The sequence below is a fragment of the Scyliorhinus canicula genome, chromosome 6 (assembly GCF_902713615.1).
Source record: "Scyliorhinus canicula chromosome 6, sScyCan1.1, whole genome shotgun sequence".
NCBI classification, from domain to species: domain Eukaryota; kingdom Metazoa; phylum Chordata; class Chondrichthyes; order Carcharhiniformes; family Scyliorhinidae; genus Scyliorhinus; species Scyliorhinus canicula.
Window position 1 is genome coordinate 6349630 of NC_052151.1, and position 20558 is coordinate 6370187.

At 50.7% G+C, this 20558-nt stretch overlaps 1 protein-coding gene across 3 annotated transcripts in view; it reads right to left on the bottom strand.

Annotated features, from left to right (window-relative positions):
* The window catches only part of LOC119966971 (serine/threonine-protein phosphatase 2A 56 kDa regulatory subunit delta isoform), a 233781-nt gene that overhangs the window by 11812 nt on the left and 201411 nt on the right, over positions 1-20558 (bottom strand). For all 3 annotated transcript variants that reach the window (XR_005460886.1, XM_038798936.1, XM_038798937.1), the window contains exon 15: positions 19572-19688. Coding sequence is in view for 2 of the 3 variants with exons in the window: in XM_038798936.1 (XP_038654864.1) it covers positions 19572-19688 (117 nt within the window). In the remaining variant the exon portion in view is untranslated. The remainder of the gene's footprint in view (positions 1-19571; positions 19689-20558) is intronic.

A 20558-nucleotide genomic window follows, 5' to 3' on the forward strand; every position in this document is an offset into this window, starting at 1 on the left:
GGTTAGGTGGATTGGCCACGCTAAATTGCCCGTAGTGTAAGGTTAATGGGGGGATTGTTGGGTTACGGGTATACGGGTTACGTGGGTTTAAGTAGGGTGATCATTGCTCGGCACAACATCGAGGGCCGAAGGGCCTGTTCTGTGCTGTACTGTTCTATGTTCTACTGTTCTAGGACCCGGGCTGTCCATCAATATTAAACAGGACCCGAGCTGCCCATCAATATTAAACAGGACCTGAGCTGTCCATCAATATTAAACAGGATCCGAGCTTTCCATCAATATTAAACAGGACCCGAGCTGTCCATCAATATTAAACAGGACCCGAGCTGTCCATCAATATTAAACAGGACCCGAGCTTCCCTTCAATATTAAACAGGACCCGAGCTTCCCTTCAATATTAAACAGGACCCGAGCTTCCCATCAATATTAAACAGGACCCGGGCTTCCCATCAATATTAAACAGGACCCGGGCTTCCCATCAATATTAAACAGGACCCGAGCTTCCCATCAATATTAAACAGGACCCGAGCTTCCCTTCAATATTAAACAGGACCCGAGCTTCCCTTCAATATTAAACAGGACCCGAGCTTCCCATCCATATTAAACAGGATCCGAGCTTCCCATCAATATTAAACAGGACCCGAGCTGTCCATCAATATTAAACAGGACCCGGGCTGTCCATCAATATTAAACAGGACCCGGGCTGTCCATCAATATTAAACAGGACCCGGGTTTCCCATCAATATTAAACAGGACCCGAGGTGTCCATCAATATTAAACAGGTCCCGAGCTGTCCATCAATATTAAACAGGATATTTAATATTTTGGGCCTCACGGTAGCATGGTGGTTAGCATCAATGCTTCACAGCTCCAGGGTCCCAGGTTCGATTCCCGGCTGGGCCACTGTCTGTGTGGAGTCTGCACGTCCTCCCCGTGTGTGCGTGGGTTTCCTCCGGGTGCTCCGGTTTCCTCCCACAGGCCAAAGATGTGCGGGTTAGGTGGATTGGCCACGCTAAATTGCCCGTAGTGTAAGGTTAATGGGGGGATTGTTGGGTTACGGGTATACGGGTTACGTGGGTTTAAGTAGGGTGATCATTGCTCGGCACAACATCGAGGGCCGAAGGGCCTGTTCTGTGCTGTACTGTTCTATGTTCTACTGTTCTAGGACCCGGGCTGTCCATCAATATTAAACAGGACCCGAGCTGCCCATCAATATTAAACAGGACCTGAGCTGTCCATCAATATTAAACAGGATCCGAGCTTTCCATCAATATTAAACAGGACCCGAGCTGTCCATCAATATTAAACAGGACCCGAGCTGTCCATCAATATTAAACAGGACCCGAGCTTCCCTTCAATATTAAACAGGACCCGAGCTTCCCTTCAATATTAAACAGGACCCGAGCTTCCCATCAATATTAAACAGGACCCGGGCTTCCCATCAATATTAAACAGGACCCGGGCTTCCCATCAATATTAAACAGGACCCGAGCTTCCCATCAATATTAAACAGGACCCGAGCTTCCCTTCAATATTAAACAGGACCCGAGCTTCCCTTCAATATTAAACAGGACCCGAGCTTCCCATCCATATTAAACAGGATCCGAGCTTCCCATCAATATTAAACAGGACCCGAGCTGTCCATCAATATTAAACAGGACCCGGGCTGTCCATCAATATTAAACAGGACCCGGGCTGTCCATCAATATTAAACAGGACCCGGGTTTCCCATCAATATTAAACAGGACCCGAGCTGACCATCAATATTAAACAGGACCCGAGCTGTCCATCAATATTAAACAGGACCCGAGCTGTCCATCAATATTAAACAGGACCCGGGCTGTCCATCAATATTAAACAGGACCCGAGCTGGCCATCAATATTAAACAGGACCCGAGCTGTCCATCAATATTAAACAGGACCCGGGCTGTCCATCAATATTAAACAGGACCCGAGCTGTCCATCAATATTAAACAGGACCCGAGCTGTCCATCAATATTAAACAGGTCCCGAGCTTCCCATCAATATTAAACAGGACCCGAGCTTCCCATCAATATTAAACAGGTCCCGAGCTTCCCATCAATATTAAACAGGTCCCGAGCTGTCCGTCAATATTAAACAGGACCCGGGTTGTCCATCAATATTAAACAGGACACGAGCTGTCCATCAATATTAAACAGGACCCGGGCTGCCCATCAATATTAAACAGGACCCGAGCTTCCCATCAATATTAAACAGGACCCGAGCTGCCCATCAATATTAAACAGGACCCGAGCTTCCCATCAATTTTAAACAGGACCCGGGTTTCCCATCAATATTAAACAGGACCCGAGCTGCCCATCCATATTAAACAGGATCCGAGCTGCCCATCAATATTAAACAGGACCCGAGCTGCCCATCAATATTAAACAGGACCCGGGCTTCCCATCAATATTAAACAGGACCCGAGCTGCCCATCAATATTAAACAGGTCCCGAGCTGCCCATCAATATTAAACAGGTCCCGAGCTGTCCATCAATATTAAACAGGACCCGGGCTGTCCATCAATATTAAACAGGACCCGGGCTGGCCATCAATATTAAACAGGACCCGAGCTGTCCATCAATATTAAACAGGACCCGGGCTGTCCATCAATATTAAACAGGACCCGAGCTGGCCATCAATATTAAACAGGACCCGAGCTGCCCATCAATATTAAACAGGACCCGGGCTGTCCATCAATATCTTTTTTTTTTTAAAATAATTTTTATTGAAATTTTTACAAAATATAAACATCTTAACTCTATTAACAAACAACCGCGGTAACACCCCAAAAACAATACCCCCCAACCTCAAGAGCAACTTCAAACAAAAGGAAAAAGAAAAAAAACAAAAGAGCAGGGTAGCATGGTGGTTAGCATAAATGCTTCACAGCTCCAGGGTCCCAGGTTCGATTCCCGGCTGGGTCACTGTCTGTGTGGAGTCTGCACGTCCTCCCCGTGTGTGCGTGGGTTTCCTCCGGGTGCTCCGGTTTCCTCCCACACTCCAAAGAAGTGCGGGTTAGGTGGATTGGCCATGCTAAATTGCCCGTAGTGTCCTAAAAAGTAAGGTTAAGGGGGGGGTTGTTGGGTTACGGGTATAGGGTGGATACGTGGGTTTGAGTAGGGTGATCATTGCTCGGCACAACATTGAGGGCCGAAGGGCCTGTTCTGTGCTGTACTGTTCTAAGTTCTAAGCACCCAAACAACAAAAGGGAAAGAGATCGCACCCGCCACATCCCACGGACCCATGTACACAGTTCTTCCACCCCCCAATCCAAACCCCCCCCCTCCCCTCTTCCCCCCCCCCCCCCCCCCTCCTCTCCTCCCCTCCCCCCCCTCCGCCGGGCTACTAGGGACGCAAAGGCCAGAACACCGGCCTCTATCGCCTCCTGCACTCCCGGCTCCACTGCCACCCCAAAAATTGCGAGTCCCCAGCCTGGCTTGACCCTGGATCCCACCACCCTCGACACCGTCATTGCTACCCCCTTCCAAAAGTCCCCCAATGCTGGGCATGCCCAAAACATGGGCGTGGTTCGCTGGGCTCCCTGAGCACCTAGCACACCTGTCCTCTCCCCCGAAAAACCTGCTCATCCTCGACCCAGTCATGTGGGCCCTATGCAGCACCTTGAACTGTATGAGGCTAAGCCTCACACAGGAAGAGGAGGAATTCACTCTCTCCAGGGCATCCACCCACGTCCCCTCCTCAATCTCCTCACCCAGCTCCTCTTCCCATTTCCCCTTCAGTTCCTCCACCGAGGCCTCGTCTACCTCCTGCATTACCCGGTATGTGTCCGAAATCCTCCCTCCTCCAACCCACACCCCCGAGAGCACCCTGTCCCATACCCCACGTGGGGGCAACAAGGGGAACCCCTCCATCTGCCGCCTGGCAAACGCCCTAACCTGCATGTACCGAAACATGTTCCCCGGGGGGGCGCCCAAACTTCCCCTCTAACTCCCCCAAGCTCGCGAACCTCCCCTCCACAAACAGGTCCCTCAACCTCCTAACCCCTGCCCTGTGCCAGCCCAGAAATCCGCCATCAAAGCTCCCTGGAACAAACCGATGGTTCCCCCATATCGGGGCCTCCATCGAGCCCCCCATTTCTCCCCTATGCCGTCTCCATTGCCCCCAAATTTTGAGGGTAGCCGTCACCACCGGGCTCGTGGTATACCTCGTTGGAGGGAGCAGCAACGGCGCCGTTACTAGCGCCTCCAAGCTTGTGCCCACACAGAACGCCGCCTCCATCCTCTTCCATGCTGCCCCCTCCTCGTCCATTACCCACTTACACGCCATCGCTGCGTTGGCAGCCCAATAGTACCCACAGAGGTTGGGCAACGCCAGCCCCCCCTATCCCTGCCTCGTTCCAGTAACACTCTTCTAACCCTCGGAGTCCCATGCGCCCACACAAATCCAGTGATACTCCTGTTAACCCTCCTAAAAAAGGCCTTCGGGATAAGGATGGGAAGGCACTGGAACAGGAACAAAAACCTCGGGAGCACCGTCATCTTAACGGACTGCACCCGCCCCGCCAGTGACAGCGGTAACATATCCCACCTCTTAAACAACTCCTCCATCTGCTCCACCAACCTTGTGAAGTTGAGCTTGTGCAGGGCCCCCCAACTCCCCGCCACCTGCCTGCCAATCCCCTCCTCTTGATCCCCCGGATGCACCACAAACACCTCACTCTTGCCCAGGTTCAACCTGCACCCCGAGAAACCCCGAATTCACTAATAATCCTCATCACCTCCGGCATCCCCCCCACCGGGTCCGCCACATACAGCAACAGGTCGTCCGCGTACAGCGACACTCGATGCTCCTCCCCACCCCGCACCAGGCCCCTCCAGTTCCCTGACTCTCTCAACGCCATGGCCAGGGGCAATTGCCAACGCGAAGAGCAAGGGGGACAGGGGGCACCCCTGTCTCGTCCCCCGGTACAGCCGAAAGTACTCCGACCTCCTCCTATTTGTGGCTACACGCGCCATCGGGGCCTCATAGAGCAACCCCACCCACCGGACAAACCCCTCCCCAAACCTCTCCAACACCTCCCACAAAAACTCCCACTCAACCCTATCGAAGGCCTTCGCCGCATCTAATGCCACCACTATCTCCGCCTCCCCTTCCACAGCCAGCATCATAATAACTTTGAGGAGCCTTTGTACGTTTGTATTCAGCTGCCTTCCCTACACAAACCCCGTCTGGTCCTCATGAATGACCCCGGGCACGCAATCCTCTATTCTAGTGGCCAGGATCTTTGCCAGCAGCTTAGCGTCGGCGTTCAGCAGGGAAATCGGCCTATACGATCCGCACTACAGAGGGCCCTTGTCCCGCTTCAGGATCAAGGAAATCAGCGCCCGTGACATAGTTGGGGGCAAAGCCCCCCCCTCCCTTGCCTCGTTAAAGGTCCGGACCAACAGGGGCCCAACAGGTCCAAATACCTTTTATAAAATTCCGCCGGAAACCCATCCGGCCCCGGCGCCATCCCCGACTGCATACTCCCTATCCCCTTGACCACCTCCTCCAGCTCGATCGGCGCCCCTAGTCCCTCCACCTGCTCCTCCTCCACCCTCGGGAATCGCAGCTTGTCCAAGAAGCGCCCCATTCCACCCCCCTCCACCGGGGGTTCAGACCGGTACAGTTCCCCATAGAAGTCCGTGAAGACCCCATTAACATCTACCCCCCTCCGCACCACCTTCCCAGCTCTATCCATCACTCCCCCAATCTCCCTGGCCGCATCTCTCTTCCGGAGCTGGTGCGCCAGCATCCTGCTCGCCTTCTCCCCGTATTCATACACCGCCCCCTGTGCTTTCCTCCACTGAGCTTCCGCCTTTCTGGTAGTCAATAGGTTAAATCTGGCCTGAAGGCTACGCCTCTCCCCCAGCAATCCCTCCTCTGGGGCCTCCGCATATCTCCTATCCACCTGCACCATTTCCCCTATCAGTCTCTCCCTCTCCCTCTGCTCCCCCCTCTCCCTATGGGTTCGGATGGAGATCAATTCCCCCCTCATCACCGCCTTCAATGTCTCCCAGACCCTCCCCACTCGAACCTCCCCGTTATCATTGGCCTCAAGGTACCTCTCGATACACCCCCGAACCCTCTCGGCCACCTCCTCATCTGCCAACAGCCCCACCTCCATGCGCCAGAGCGGACGTTGGTCCCTCTCCTCCCCCAGCCCGAGGTCCATCCAGTGTGGGGCATGATCTGAAACGGCAATGGCGGAGTATTCCATATCCTCCACCCTCGACACCAACCCCCTGCTCAGGACAAAAAAAATCAATCCTCGAGTAGGCCTTATGTACGTGGGAGAAAAACGAGTATTCCCTGGCCCTTGGCCTCGCAAACCTCCAGGGGTCCACCCCCCCCAATCTGGTCCATGAATCCCCTCAGCACCTAAGCCGCCGCCGGCCTCCTATCTGTCCGGGACTTGGATCGATCCAATGGGGGATCCAGTACTGTGTTGAAGTCCCCCCCAATGATCAGGCCCCCCACCTCCAGGTCCGGAATGCGGCCCAACATACGCCGCATAAACCCCGCATCGTCCCAATTTGGGGCGTAAACATTCACCAACACCACCCGCTCCCCCTGCAGCTTACCACTCACCATCACATATCTCCCGCCACTGTCAGCCACCACATTTAAAGCCTCAAACGTCACCTTCTTCCCCACCAGGATCGCCACCCCCTTACTCTTCTCATCCAGCCCGGAGTGGAATACTTGGCCCACCCACCCCTTCCTCAGCCGAACCTGGTCCACCACTCTCAGGTGTGTCTCCTGGAGCATGGCCACATCCGCCTTCAGTCCCTTCAGCTGCGCAAATACCCGGGCCCGTTTGACCGGCCCATTCAGCCCACTCACATTCCAGGTTATCAGCCGGATCCGAGGGCTCCCTGCCCCCTTCCCCTGCCGATTAGCCATACCCCATCCCTTGCCCACCCCCGGCCAGCGTCCCCCGCTCTGCCAGTTTCCCACGGCGGCAACTCCCCCCCTCCAGCACCCCCTGCGCCCTCCAGCTCCTTCCTGACCGTTTCAGCAGCAACCCGGTACCCCCCCCCCCCCCCCCCCCCAAGGCTAGGACCCCTCCTAGCCGAACCCCTCCCTCCAGAGCACTCCCGTGAGCCAGCTAACTTCTGCTGACCCCGGCGACTCCCGCCCCTCCCCATGTGGGACTGCCCCTCCTCCATTGTGCCAGTCAACGGGTCCACCCTCCCCCCGCTCTTGCGCGGGAAAAGAAAACAGCCAGCAACGACCCGCACTTCTCAGCCCCAGCTCTGCCCCCACCATCTCACAGCGCGGGAAACCCGCATATAGCCCGCGCTTTTGCCCTGCCAGGGCCCCGCCTCCTCCAGGGCCACTCCCATTATCAGTCCCCCCCACCAGCTCCCCGAACTCCCCGTTTACCCCTCTGCCCGAACCCGTCCACCCGACCCCTGCTTAAAAACCCCTATAGAAAAAACAGTACAACATTCTTACACTAAACCAAGCAAATGCAAATACAATATTACACAACATCCCCCATCCTAGACCCTCAGTTTGAGTCCAATTTCTCGGCTTGCACAAAGGCCCACGCCTCCTCCGGGGACTCCAAATAGTGGTGCCGATCCTTATAGGTGACCCACAGACGCGCCGGCTGCAACATGCCGAACTTCACACTCCGTCTGTGGAGCACCGCCTTCGTCCGGTTAAACCCGGCCCTCCGCCTCGCCACCTCCGCACTCCAGTCCTGGAAGATCCGCACCTCCGTGTTCTCCCACTTGCTGCTCCGCTCCTTCTTGGCCCACCGGAGCACACACTCACGATCCACGAACCGACATCGCCCGCGGCAGCTCGTTCGGCTTGGGCCCCCTAGCCAGAATTCTGTGGGCCCCCTCTAACTCCAGGGGCCCCCCGGAAGGACCCAGCCCCCATCAGCGAGTTTAACATAATCACCACATAGGCCGCTAGGTCTGACCCCTCCATGAGGCCCAGGATCCGCAAATTCTTCCTCCTCGACCAGTTGTCCAGCTCCACGAACCGCTCCTGCCATCTTTTATGGAGCGCCTCGTGCATCTCCACCTTCCCCGCCACGGCCACGACCTCGTCCTCCCTTTCGGAGGCCTGCTTCTGCAGCTCCCGGATCGCAGCCCCCTGGGCTGTCTGGGTCTCCATCAGTTCCCTGTTGGTTACCTTCAGGGACTCCAGCAGCTCCAACTTCAGCTCCTGGAAGCAGCGCAGCAGAATCGCCTGCTGCTCATGGGCCCACTTTGTCAGCTCCTCGAGGCCTTCGCCGGCTGCCATTTTTTCGTCCTGCCCCCGTTTTTTCAGAGGCGCTTTCCTCGTTTTTTTTCTCTGCCCCGCTCCTGGTCCGGACCATGGGACCGTTGGGGTCGACTCACGTCCTCTTCCCCCGTTGGGATTCGCCGCTACAACTCCGTTGGGGGCCCTGAAAAGAGCCCCAAAGACTGTTCTCCGCGGGAGCCGCCGAATGTGCGGCTTAACTGCTTATTGCCGCCACCGGAAGTTGCTGTCCATCAAATCAAACAGGACCCGAGCTGCCCATCAATATTAAACAGGACCGAGCTGCCCATCAATATTAAACAGGACCGAGCTGCCCATCAATATTAAACAGGACCCGAGCTGCCCATCAATATTAAACAGGACCCGAGCTGCCCATCAATATTAAACAGGACCCGAGCTGCCCATCAATATTAAACAGGATCCAAGCTATCCATCAATATTAAACAGGACCCGAGCTGCCCATCAATATTAAACACGACCCAAGCTGTCCATCATTATTAAACAGGACGCGAGCTGCCCATCAATATTAAACAGGACCCGAGCTTCCCATCAATATTAAACAGGTCGCGAGCTGCCCATCAATATTAAACAGGACCCGAGCTGTCCATCAATATTAAACAGGACCCGAGCTTCCCATCAATATTAAACAGGACCGAGCTGCCCATCAATATTAAACAGGACCCGAGCTGCCCATCAATATTAAACAGGACCCGAGTTGGCCACCAATATTAAACAGGACCTGGGCTTCCCATCAATATTAAACAGGTCCCGAGCTGCCCATCAATATTAAACAGGACCCGGGCTTCCCATCAATATTAAACAGGTCCCGAGCTGCCCATCAATATTAAACAGGACCCGGGCAGGACCCGAGCTTCCCATCAATATTAAACAGGACCCGAGCTTCCCATCAATATTAAACAGGTCCCGAGCTGCCCATCAATATTAAACAGGACCCGGGCTGGCCATCAATATTAAACAGGACCCGGGCTGGTAATCAATATTAAACAGGACCCGAGCTGCCCATCAATATTAAACAGGACCCGGGCAGGACCCGAGCTTCCCATCAATATTAAACAGGACCCGAGCTGCCCCTCAATATTAAACAGGACAAGAGCTGTCCATCAATATTAAACAGGACCCGGGTTTCCCATCAATATTAAACAGGACCCAAGCTTCCCATCAATATTAAACAGGACCCGAGCTGTCCATCAATATTAAACAGGACCCGAGCTGTCCATCAATATTAAACAGGACCCGAGCTGCCCATCAATATTAAACAGGTCCCGAGCTGTCCATCAATATTAAACAGGACCCGGGTTTCCCATCAATATTAAACAGGACCCGAGCTGTCCATCAATATTAAACAGGACCCGGGCTGGCCATCAATATTAAACTGGACCCGAGCTTCCCATCAATATTAAACAGGACCCGAGCTTCCCATCAATATTAAACAGGGCCCGAGCTGTCCGTCAATATTAAACAGGACCCGAGCTGTCCGTCAATATTAAACAGGACCCAAGCTGTCCATCAATATTTAACAGGTCCCGAGCTATCCATCAATATTAAACAGGACCCGGGCTGTCCATCCATATTAAACAGGACCCGAGCTGTCCATCAATATTAAACAGGACCTGGGCTGTCCATCAATATTAAACAGGACCCGAGCTGTCCATCAATATTAAACAGGTCCCGAGCTGCCCATCAATATTAAACAGGACCCGGGCAGGACCCGAGCTTCCCATCAATATTAAACAGGACCCGAGCTTCCCATCAATATTAAACAGGTCCCGAGCTGCCCATCAATATTAAACAGGACCCGGGCTGGCCATCAATATTAAACAGGACCCGGGCTGGCCATCAATATTAAACAGGACCCGAGCTGCCCATCAATATTAAACAGGACCCGGGCAGGACCCGAGCTTACCATCAATATTAAACAGGTCCCGAGCTGCCCATCAATATTAAACAGGACCCGGGCTGGCCATCAATATTAAACAGGACCCGGGCTGTCCATCAATATTAAACAGGACCCGAGCTGTCCATCAATATTAAACAGGACCCGAGCTGTCCATCAATATTAAACAGGACCCGAGCTGTCCATCAATATTAAACAGGACCCGAGCTGTCCATCAATATTAAACAGGACCCGAGCTGGCCATCAATATTAAACAGGACCCGAGCTGGCCATCAATATTAAACAGGACCCGAGCTGTCCATCAATATTAAACAGGACCCGGGTTTCCCATCCATATTAAACAGGACCCGAGCTGGCCATCAATATTAAACAGGACCCGAGCTGTCCATCAATATTAAACAGGTCCCGAGCTGCCCATCAATATTAAACAGGACCCGAGCTGTCCATCAATATTAAACAGGACCTGGGCTGTCCATCAATATTAAACAGGACCCGAGCTGTCCATCAATATTAAACAGGACCCGAGCTTCCCATCATATTAAACAGGTCCCGAGCTTCCCATCAATATTAAACAGGACCCGAGCTTCCCATCAATATTAAACAGGACCCGAGCTTCCCATCAATATTAAACAGGACCCGGGCTGTCCATCAATATTAAACAGGACCCGAGTTGGCCACCAATATTAAACAGGACCTGGGCTTCCCATCAATATTAAACAGGTCCCGAGCTGCCCATCAATATTAAACAGGACCCGGGCTTCCCATCAATATTAAACAGGTCCCGAGCTGCCCATCAATATTAAACAGGACCCGGGCAGGACCCGAGCTTCCCATCAATATTAAACAGGACCCGAGCTTCCCATCAATATTAAACAGGTCCCGAGCTGCCCATCAATATTAAACAGGACCCGGGCTGGCCATCAATATTAAACAGGACCCGGGCTGGTAATCAATATTAAACAGGACCCGAGCTGCCCATCAATATTAAACAGGACCCGGGCAGGACCCGAGCTTCCCATCAATATTAAACAGGACCCGAGCTGCCCCTCAATATTAAACAGGACCCGAGCTGTCCATCAATATTAAACAGGACCCGGGTTTCCCATCAATATTAAACAGGACCCAAGCTTCCCATCAATATTAAACAGGACCCGAGCTGTCCATCAATATTAAACAGGACCCGAGCTGTCCATCAATATTAAACAGGACCCGAGCTGCCCATCAATATTAAACAGGTCCCGAGCTGTCCATCAATATTAAACAGGACCCGGGTTTCCCATCAATATTAAACAGGACCCGAGCTGTCCATCAATATTAAACAGGACCCGGGCTGGCCATCAATATTAAACTGGACCCGAGCTTCCCATCAATATTAAACAGGACCCGAGCTTCCCATCAATATTAAACAGGGCCCGAGCTGTCCGTCAATATTAAACAGGACCCGAGCTGTCCATCAATATTAAACAGGACCTGGGCTGTCCATCAATATTAAACAGGACCCGAGCTGTCCATCAATATTAAACAGGTCCCGAGCTGCCCATCAATATTAAACAGGACCCGGGCAGGACCCGAGCTTCCCATCAATATTAAACAGGACCCGAGCTTCCCATCAATATTAAACAGGTCCCGAGCTGCCCATAAATATTAAACAGGACCCGGGCTGTCCATCAATATTAAACAGGACCCGGGCTGTCCATCAATATTAAACAGGACCCGAGCTGTCCATCAATATTAAACAGGACCCGAGCTGTCCATCAATATTAAACAGGACCCGGGCTGTCCATCAATATTAAACAGGACCCGAGCTGGCCATCAATATTAAACAGGACCCGAGCTGGCCATCAATATTAAACAGGACCCGAGCTGTCCATCAATATTAAACAGGACCCGGGTTTCCCATCCATATTAAACAGGACCCGAGCTGGCCATCAATATTAAACAGGACCCGAGCTGTCCATCAATATTAAACAAGACCCGAGCTGCCCATCAATATTAAACAGGACCCGAGCTGTCCATCAATATTAAACAGGTCCCAGGCTGCCCATCAATATTAAACAGGTCCCGATCTGTCCACCAATATTAAACAGGACCTGGGCTTCCCATCAATATTAAACAGGTCCCGAGCTGCCCATCAATATTAAACAGGACCCGAGCTGTCCATCAATATTAAACAGGACCCGGGCTTCCCATCAATATTAAACAGGTCCCGAGCTGCCCATCAATATTAAACAGGACCCGGGCTTCCCATCAATATTAAACAGGACCCGAGCTTCCCATCAATATTAAACAGGTCCCGAGCTGCCCATCAATATTAAACAGGACCCGGGCTGGCCATCAATATTAAACAGGACCCGAGCTTCCCATCAATATTAAACAGGTCCCGAGCTGCCCATCAATATTAAACAGGACCCGGGCTGGCCATCAATATTAAACAGGACCCGGGCTGTCCATCAATATTAAACAGGACCCGAGCTGTCCATCAATATTAAACAGGACCCGAGCTGTCCATCAATATTAAACAGGACCCGGGCTGTCCATCAATATTAAACAGGACCCGAGCTGGCCATCAATATTAAACAGGACCCGAGCTGGCCATCAATATTAAACAGGACCCGGGTTTCCCATCCATATTAAACAGGACCCGAGCTGCCCATCAATATTAAACAGGACCCGGGTTTCCCATCAATATTAAACAGGACCCGAGCTGCCCATCAATATTAAACAGGACCCGGGTTTCCCATCAATATTAAACAGGACCAGGGCAGGACCCGAGCTGTCCATCAATATTAAACAGGACCAGGGCAGGACCCGAGCTGTCCATCAATATTAAACAGGACCCGGGTTTCCCATCCATATTAAACAGGACCCGAGCTGCCCATCAATATTAAACAGGACCCGGGCTGGCCATCAATATTAAACAGGACCCGGGCTGGCCATCAATATTAAACAGGACCCGAGCTGCCCATCAATATTAAACAGGACCCGGGCAGGACCCGAGCTTACCATCAATATTAAACAGGTCCCGAGCTGCCCATCAATATTAAACAGGAACCGGGCTGGCCATCAATATTAAACAGGACCCGGGCTGTCCATCAATATTAAACAGGACCCGAGCTGTCCATCAATATTAAACAGGACCCGAGCTGTCCATCAATATTAAACAGGACCCGAGCTGTCCATCAATATTAAACAGGACCCGAGCTGTCCATCAATATTAAACAGGACCCGAGCTGGCCATCAATATTAAACAGGACCCGAGCTGGCCATCAATATTAAACAGGACCCGAGCTGTCCATCAATATTAAACAGGACCCGGGTTTCCCATCCATATTAAACAGGACCCGAGCTGGCCATCAATATTAAACAGGACCCGAGCTGTCCATCAATATTAAACAGGACCCGAGCTGCCCATCAATATTAAACAGGACCCGAGCTGTCCATCAATATTAAACAGGTCCCAGGCTGCCCATCAATATTAAACAGGTCCCGATCTGTCCACCAATATTAAACAGGACCCGAGCTTCCCATCAATATTAAACAGGTCCCGAGCTGCCCATCAATATTAAACAGGACCCGAGCTGTCCATCAATATTAAACAGGACCTGGGCTGTCCATCAATATTAAACAGGACCCGAGCTGTCCATCAATATTAAACAGGACCCGAGCTTCCCATCATATTAAACAGGTCCCGAGCTTCCCATCAATATTAAACAGGACCTGAGCTTCCCATCAATATTAAACAGGACCCGAGCTTCCCATCAATATTAAACAGGACCCGGGCTGTCCATCAATATTAAACAGGACCCGAGTTGGCCACCAATATTAAACAGGACCTGGGCTTCCCATCAATATTAAACAGGTCCCGAGCTGCCCATCAATATTAAACAGGACCCGGGCTTCCCATCAATATTAAACAGGTCCCGAGCTGCCCATCAATATTAAACAGGACCCGGGCAGGACCCGAGCTTCCCATCAATATTAAACAGGACCCGAGCTTCCCATCAATATTAAACAGGTCCCGAGCTGCCCATCAATATTAAACAGGACCCGGGCTGGCCATCAATATTAAACAGGACCCGGGCTGGTAATCAATATTAAACAGGACCCGAGCTGCCCATCAATATTAAACAGGACCCGGGCAGGACCCGAGCTTCCCATCAATATTAAACAGGACCCGAGTTGCCCCACAATATTAAACAGGACCCGAGCTGTCCATCAATATTAAACAGGACCCGGGTTTCCCATCAATATTAAACAGGACCCAAGCTTCCCATCAATATTAAACAGGACCCGAGCTGTCCATCAATATTAAACAGGACCCGAGCTGTCCATCAATATTAAACAGGACCCGAGCTGCCCATCAATATTAAACAGGTCCCGAGCTGTCCATCAATATTAAACAGGACCCGGGTTTCCCATCAATATTAAACAGGACCCGAGCTGTCCATCAATATTAAACAGGACCCGGGCTGGCCATCAATATTAAACTGGACCCGAGCTTCCCATCAATATTAAACAGGACCCGAGCTTCCCATCAATATTAAACAGGGCCCGAGCTGTCCGTCAATATTAAACAGGACCCGAGCTGTCCGTCAATATTAAACAGGACCAAAGCTGTCCATCAATATTAAACAGGTCCCGAGCTATCCATCAATATTAAACAGGACCCGGGCTGTCCATCCATATTAAACAGGACCCGAGCTGTCCATCAATATTAAACAGGACCTGGGCTGTCCATCAATATTAAACAGGACCCGAGCTGTCCATCAATATTAAACAGGTCCCGAGCTGCCCATCAATATTAAACAGGACCCGGGCAGGACCCGAGCTTCCCATCAATATTAAACAGGACCCGAGCTTCCCATCAATATTAAACAGGTCCCGAGCTGCCCATCAATATTAAACAGGACCCGGGCTGTCCATCAATATTAAACAGGACCCGGGCTGTCCATCAATATTAAACAGGTCCCGAGCTGCCCATCAATATTAAACAGGACCCGGGCAGGACCCGAGCTTCCCATCAATATTAAACAGGACCCGAGCTTCCCATCAATATTAAACAGGTCCCGAGCTGCCCATCAATATTAAACAGGACCCGGGCTGTCCATCAATATTAAACAGGACCCGGGCTGTCCATCAATATTAAACAGGACCCGAGCTGTCCATCAATATTAAACAGGACCCGAGCTGTCCATCAATATTAAACAGGACCCGGGCTGTCCATCAATATTAAACAGGACCCGAGCTGGCCATCAATATTAAACAGGACCCGAGCTGGCCATCAATATTAAACAGGACCCGAGCTGTCCATCAATATTAAACAGGACCCGGGTTTCCCATCCATATTAAACAGGACCCGAGCTGGCCATCAATATTAAACAGGACCCGAGCTGTCCATCAATATTAAACAGGACCCGAGCTGCCCATCAATATTAAACAGGACCCGAGCTGTCCATCAATATTAAACAGGTCCCAGGCTGCCCATCAATATTAAACAGGTCCCGATCTGTCCACCAATATTAAACAGGACCTGGGCTTCCCATCAATATTAAACAGGTACCGAGCTGCCCATCAATATTAAACAGGACCCGGGCTTCCCATCAATATTAAACAGGTCCCGAGCTGCCCATCAATATTAAACAGGACCCGGGCTTCCCATCAATATTAAACAGGTCCCGAGCTGCCCATCAATATTAAACAGGACCCGGGCTGGCCATCAATATTAAACAGGACCCGGGCTGGCCATCAATATTAAACAGGACCCGAGCTTCCCATCAATATTAAACAGGTCCCGAGCTGCCCATCAATATTAAACAGGACCCGGGCTGGCCATCAATATTAAACAGGACCCGGGCTGTCCATCAATATTAAACAGGACCCGAGCTGTCCATCAATATTAAACAGGACCCGAGCTGTCCATCAATATTAAACAGGACCCGGGCTGTCCATCAATATTAAACAGGACCCGAGCTGGCCATCAATATTAAACAGGACCCGAGCTGGCCATCAATATTAAACAGGACCCGAGCTGTCCATCAATATTAAACAGGACCCGGGTTTCCCATCCATATTAAACAGGACCCGAGCTGCCCATCAATATTAAACAGGACCCGGGTTTCCCATCAATATTAAACAGGACCCGAGCTGCCCATCAATATTAAACAGGACCCGGGTTTCCCATCAATATTAAACAGGACCAGGGCAGGACCCGAGCTGTCCATCAATATTAAACAGGACCAGGGCAGGACCCGAGCTGTCCATCAATATTAAACAGGACCCGGGTTTCCCATCCATATTAAACAGGACCCGAGCTGCCCATCAATATTAAACAGGACCCGGGTTTCCCATCAATATTAAACAGGACCCGAGCTGCCCATCAATATTAAACAGGACCCGGGTTTCCCATCAATATTAAACAGGACCAGGGCAGGACCCGAGCTGTCCATCAATATTAAACAGGACCAGGGCAGGACCCGAGCTGCCCATCAATATTAAACAGGACCCTATGCACTACGGCCCTGAACCCACCAAAGTGACTCAATACGTGAGTGATAGTCAGGTAACGTGAGAGCTGATGTTAAAGTCAACATACAGCGCGTGTTAATACTCTAGGTTGAACTACTGATCACTGGAGGAGGTGGCATTGTGGTATTGTCCGTGGACTAGTAATCTAGGGACCCAGAATAATAATCTGGGGACCCATGTTCGAATCCCACCACAGCAGGTGATGGAATTTAAACTCAACCAAAAAAATATTGGAATTAAAAAGTCTAATGATAGCCATGAAACCATTGTCATAAAGACCCATCTCGTTCACTAATGTTCTTTCGGGAAGGAAATCTGCCATCCTTACCTGGTCTAGCCTGCATATGACTCCAGACCCACAACAATGTAGTTGACCCTCAAATGGATTGACCACCCAGCAACAACATAGGCCCCGGAAATGACAACGGTAAAATCAAGCCTGCGAAGTGCTCCTTATAAACATCTGGGGGCATGTGCCAAAATTGTAAGAGGTGTCACCCAGACTAGTCAAGCAACAGCCGTACTCATGGAATCATACCCTGCAGATCATGTCCCATCCCATGACAGGATAGACTCAACAAAGGTGGTGGCACAGTGGTACAGTCAGGATCCAGTTGCCATGGGAGTCTACAACATGACCCTAGACCCCACGATGTCTCATAGCACCAGAAAGAACCTGAGGAAGGAAATGTGCTTATTACCATGCATCTTTCCCCTCAGCTGATGTATCAGTTCTCCTCCATGTTGAACACCATTTGGAACAAGCACTGAGGATGGCAAGGGCACAGAATGTACTCTGGGTGGGGGACTTCTCTGTCCATCACCAAGAGTGGCTCATCTCAGCCCTGGAACATTACTGCAGCAGTTCCTCAGAGTGGTATCCAAGCCCAACCACCTTCAGCTGCTTCATTCATTAAAATTTTTTTTTTGTGTACCCAAGGGCTGGTTTAGCACACTGGGCTAAATCGCTGGCTTTGAAAGCAAACCAAGGCAGGCCAGCAGCACGGTCATTTCCCGTACCAGCTTCCCCGAACAGGCGCCGGAATGTGGGGACTAGGGGCTTTTCGCAGTAACTTCATTTGAAGCCTACTTGTGACAATAAGCGATTTTCATTTTTTCATTTTAATTCATTTTTTTTCCCAAATATAGGGGCAATTTAGCGTGGCCAATCCAGCTAGCTGGTACATCTTTGGGTTGTGGGGACGAAACCCACGCAAACACGGGGATAATGTGCAAACTCGACACGGACAGTGACCCAGAGCCGGGATCGAACCTCGGCGCCGTGAGGCAGCAATAGAACCACTGCGCGACCGTGCTGCCCCAGCTGCTTCATTAAAGAACTCCAATCATAAGGTTAGAAGTGGGGATGTTCGCTGATGACTGCAGAATTTCGAACACCATTCATGACTCCTCAGATACTGAAACAGTCTGTACCCAAATGCAGCAAGGCAATATTCAGTCTTGGGCTGATAAGGGGCAAGTAACAAGCACGTCACACAAGTGCCAGGCAATGACCATCTCAAAAGGGAGAATCTAACCATCTCCACGTGATATTCAATGGCATTAATATCGCTGAATCCCCCACTATCAACATCCATTACCTCGAAGCTGAACAGGACTAGCCATATAAATCCTATGGCTGGGATTTTTCGACCCTGCCCACCACTTGGACATTCTAGTTCGCCGAAAAACAATGGAGTTTTTGCTAGCCCATCACTTCCTGCACAGCAGGTCCTGCCATGGCGGAGCCAGGAAATGTCTACCTTTGATTACAGGACTAAGTCAGAGGCTCAGAATTGTGCAACATGTTACTCATCTCCTGATTACCCAAAGCCTGTCCAGCATCTGCAAGGTACAAGTCAGGAGGGTAATGGAATACTCTCCACTTGCCTGGATGAGTGCAGCTTCAACAACACTCAATAACTTCACACCATCTAGGAAAAAGCAGCCTGCTTGATTGGCTACCCATCCACCACCTTCAATATTCATTTTCTTTACCACCAGCATAGTGGCAACAGCGTCTACCAGCTCCAAGAGGCACTACAACAACTCACCAAGGGTCTTTCAACAGCACCTTCCAATCCCGCGACCCCATCATCAAGGAGGACATGTGCAGCAGGCACATGGGTACACCACCACCTGAAAGTTCCCTTCAATGCCACCCCTGATCCTGACTTGGAATGAAAACGCCGTTTCTTCATTGTTGCTGCTTTGACATCAATGGCAGTTACTCTCACCTCTTGTGTTCAGCTTTTTTTGTCCATGTTTAGACTAAGGCTGTAATGAGGTCAGGAGCTGAGTGGCCCTAGTGAATCCAAACTGAACACCATTGATAAAGTTACATAGAACATATAACTGTACAGCACAGTACAGGCCCTTCGGCCCACGATGTTGTTATTTCATAGTAACTGCTGCTTGAGAGCACTGTCAGAGTCACTTTCTATCACTTTGATGATGGAGAATAGACTGATGGGGTGGTAATTGGCCAGGACATACTGGCCAAGTGTTCACATTCTCGGGTAGGAACCAGTATTGCAACTGTACTGGAAAAGCTTGGATGGGGGCAGACTAGTTCTGAAGCACAATTTTTCTGTGGTATCACAAGCATCCTGTTCTACCAAGTCCATGACATATGGACGCGGAATCCTTATCAGACGTCAGTAACAGAAATCCTGTGTGATTACTTTCCCCACCAAACCTAGAGATTAGCAATCAGCTGATGCAGCAGAGACGAGGGATCAAATGTGTGACCTTCATGCTCTTGAGTTGTGTATACCAAGTGAGGCAGCCAGGAGTGTAAAAATCATGTTACTCTGTTAGATTGTAGAAGCTGTGACATTACCTGAACAGCCTCAGTCTCCACAGCCTTCTTCAGCAGCTGGATATCCTCAGTAGTGGGAGTCTCTGTCTCCATGGAGAACACAGGACTGATAGCTAAACACTCAATGTACGCATTGGACTGAAAAAGATGAAAACAGAAATGTTAAAATTGAGAGCCAGCATCAGAACCTCACACTTACCTACAGCAGCAGCAGGCATTTCTGGGGTGCCCTTGAATTTGAAAACAAGTGGGGGGAAAAAAATTATCAAATGGTGTTAGTACAGGAACGGCGTGAGGTGATCGGCCAATCAGTATTTCCAGTGGGTTCCCCCTTTTCAAAGTTAGGGACTAAAAGAAGTAGCTAGTGAGCCCATTAAAAAAAATACAGTTTATTATATAGGTTTTATTAGTATTAGTAAAGATTTATGGCAGGTTGATGCAAAAAGTGAAGTCGTATGGGGTTCAAGGTCTACTAGCTAGATGGATAAAGAACTGGCTGGGCAACAGGATGCAGAGAGTAGTGGTGGAAGGGAGTGCCTCAAAATGGAGAAAAGTGACTAGTGGTGTTCTACAGGGATCCGTGCTCGGACCACTGCTGTTTGTGATATACATAAATGATCTGGACGAAGATATAGGTGGTCTGATTAGCAAGTTTGCAGATGATACTAAGATTGGTGGAGTTGCAGATAGCGAGGAGGACTGTCAGAGAATACAGCAAAATATAGATAGATTGGGACTTCCGGTTGCGGCTATGCAGAGGTAAGCCGCACGTTCGGCAACTCCCGCTTTAATTGGACTTGTGGGCTCTTTTAAGGGCCCCAAACGGCGCTGATTCGGCGATTCCCGGTGGAGCAAAACCCCCCGGGATTTATGGTGCGGACCTGGAGTGGGGCGAGGAGAAAAACGGCAGCAGCTCCCCTGGAAAAGCGGGGGAAAGTGGACAAAATGGCAGCCGGTGGAGCCCCTGAGGAGTGGAGGCAGTGGGCGGAGGAGCAGCAGGCAGCCCTT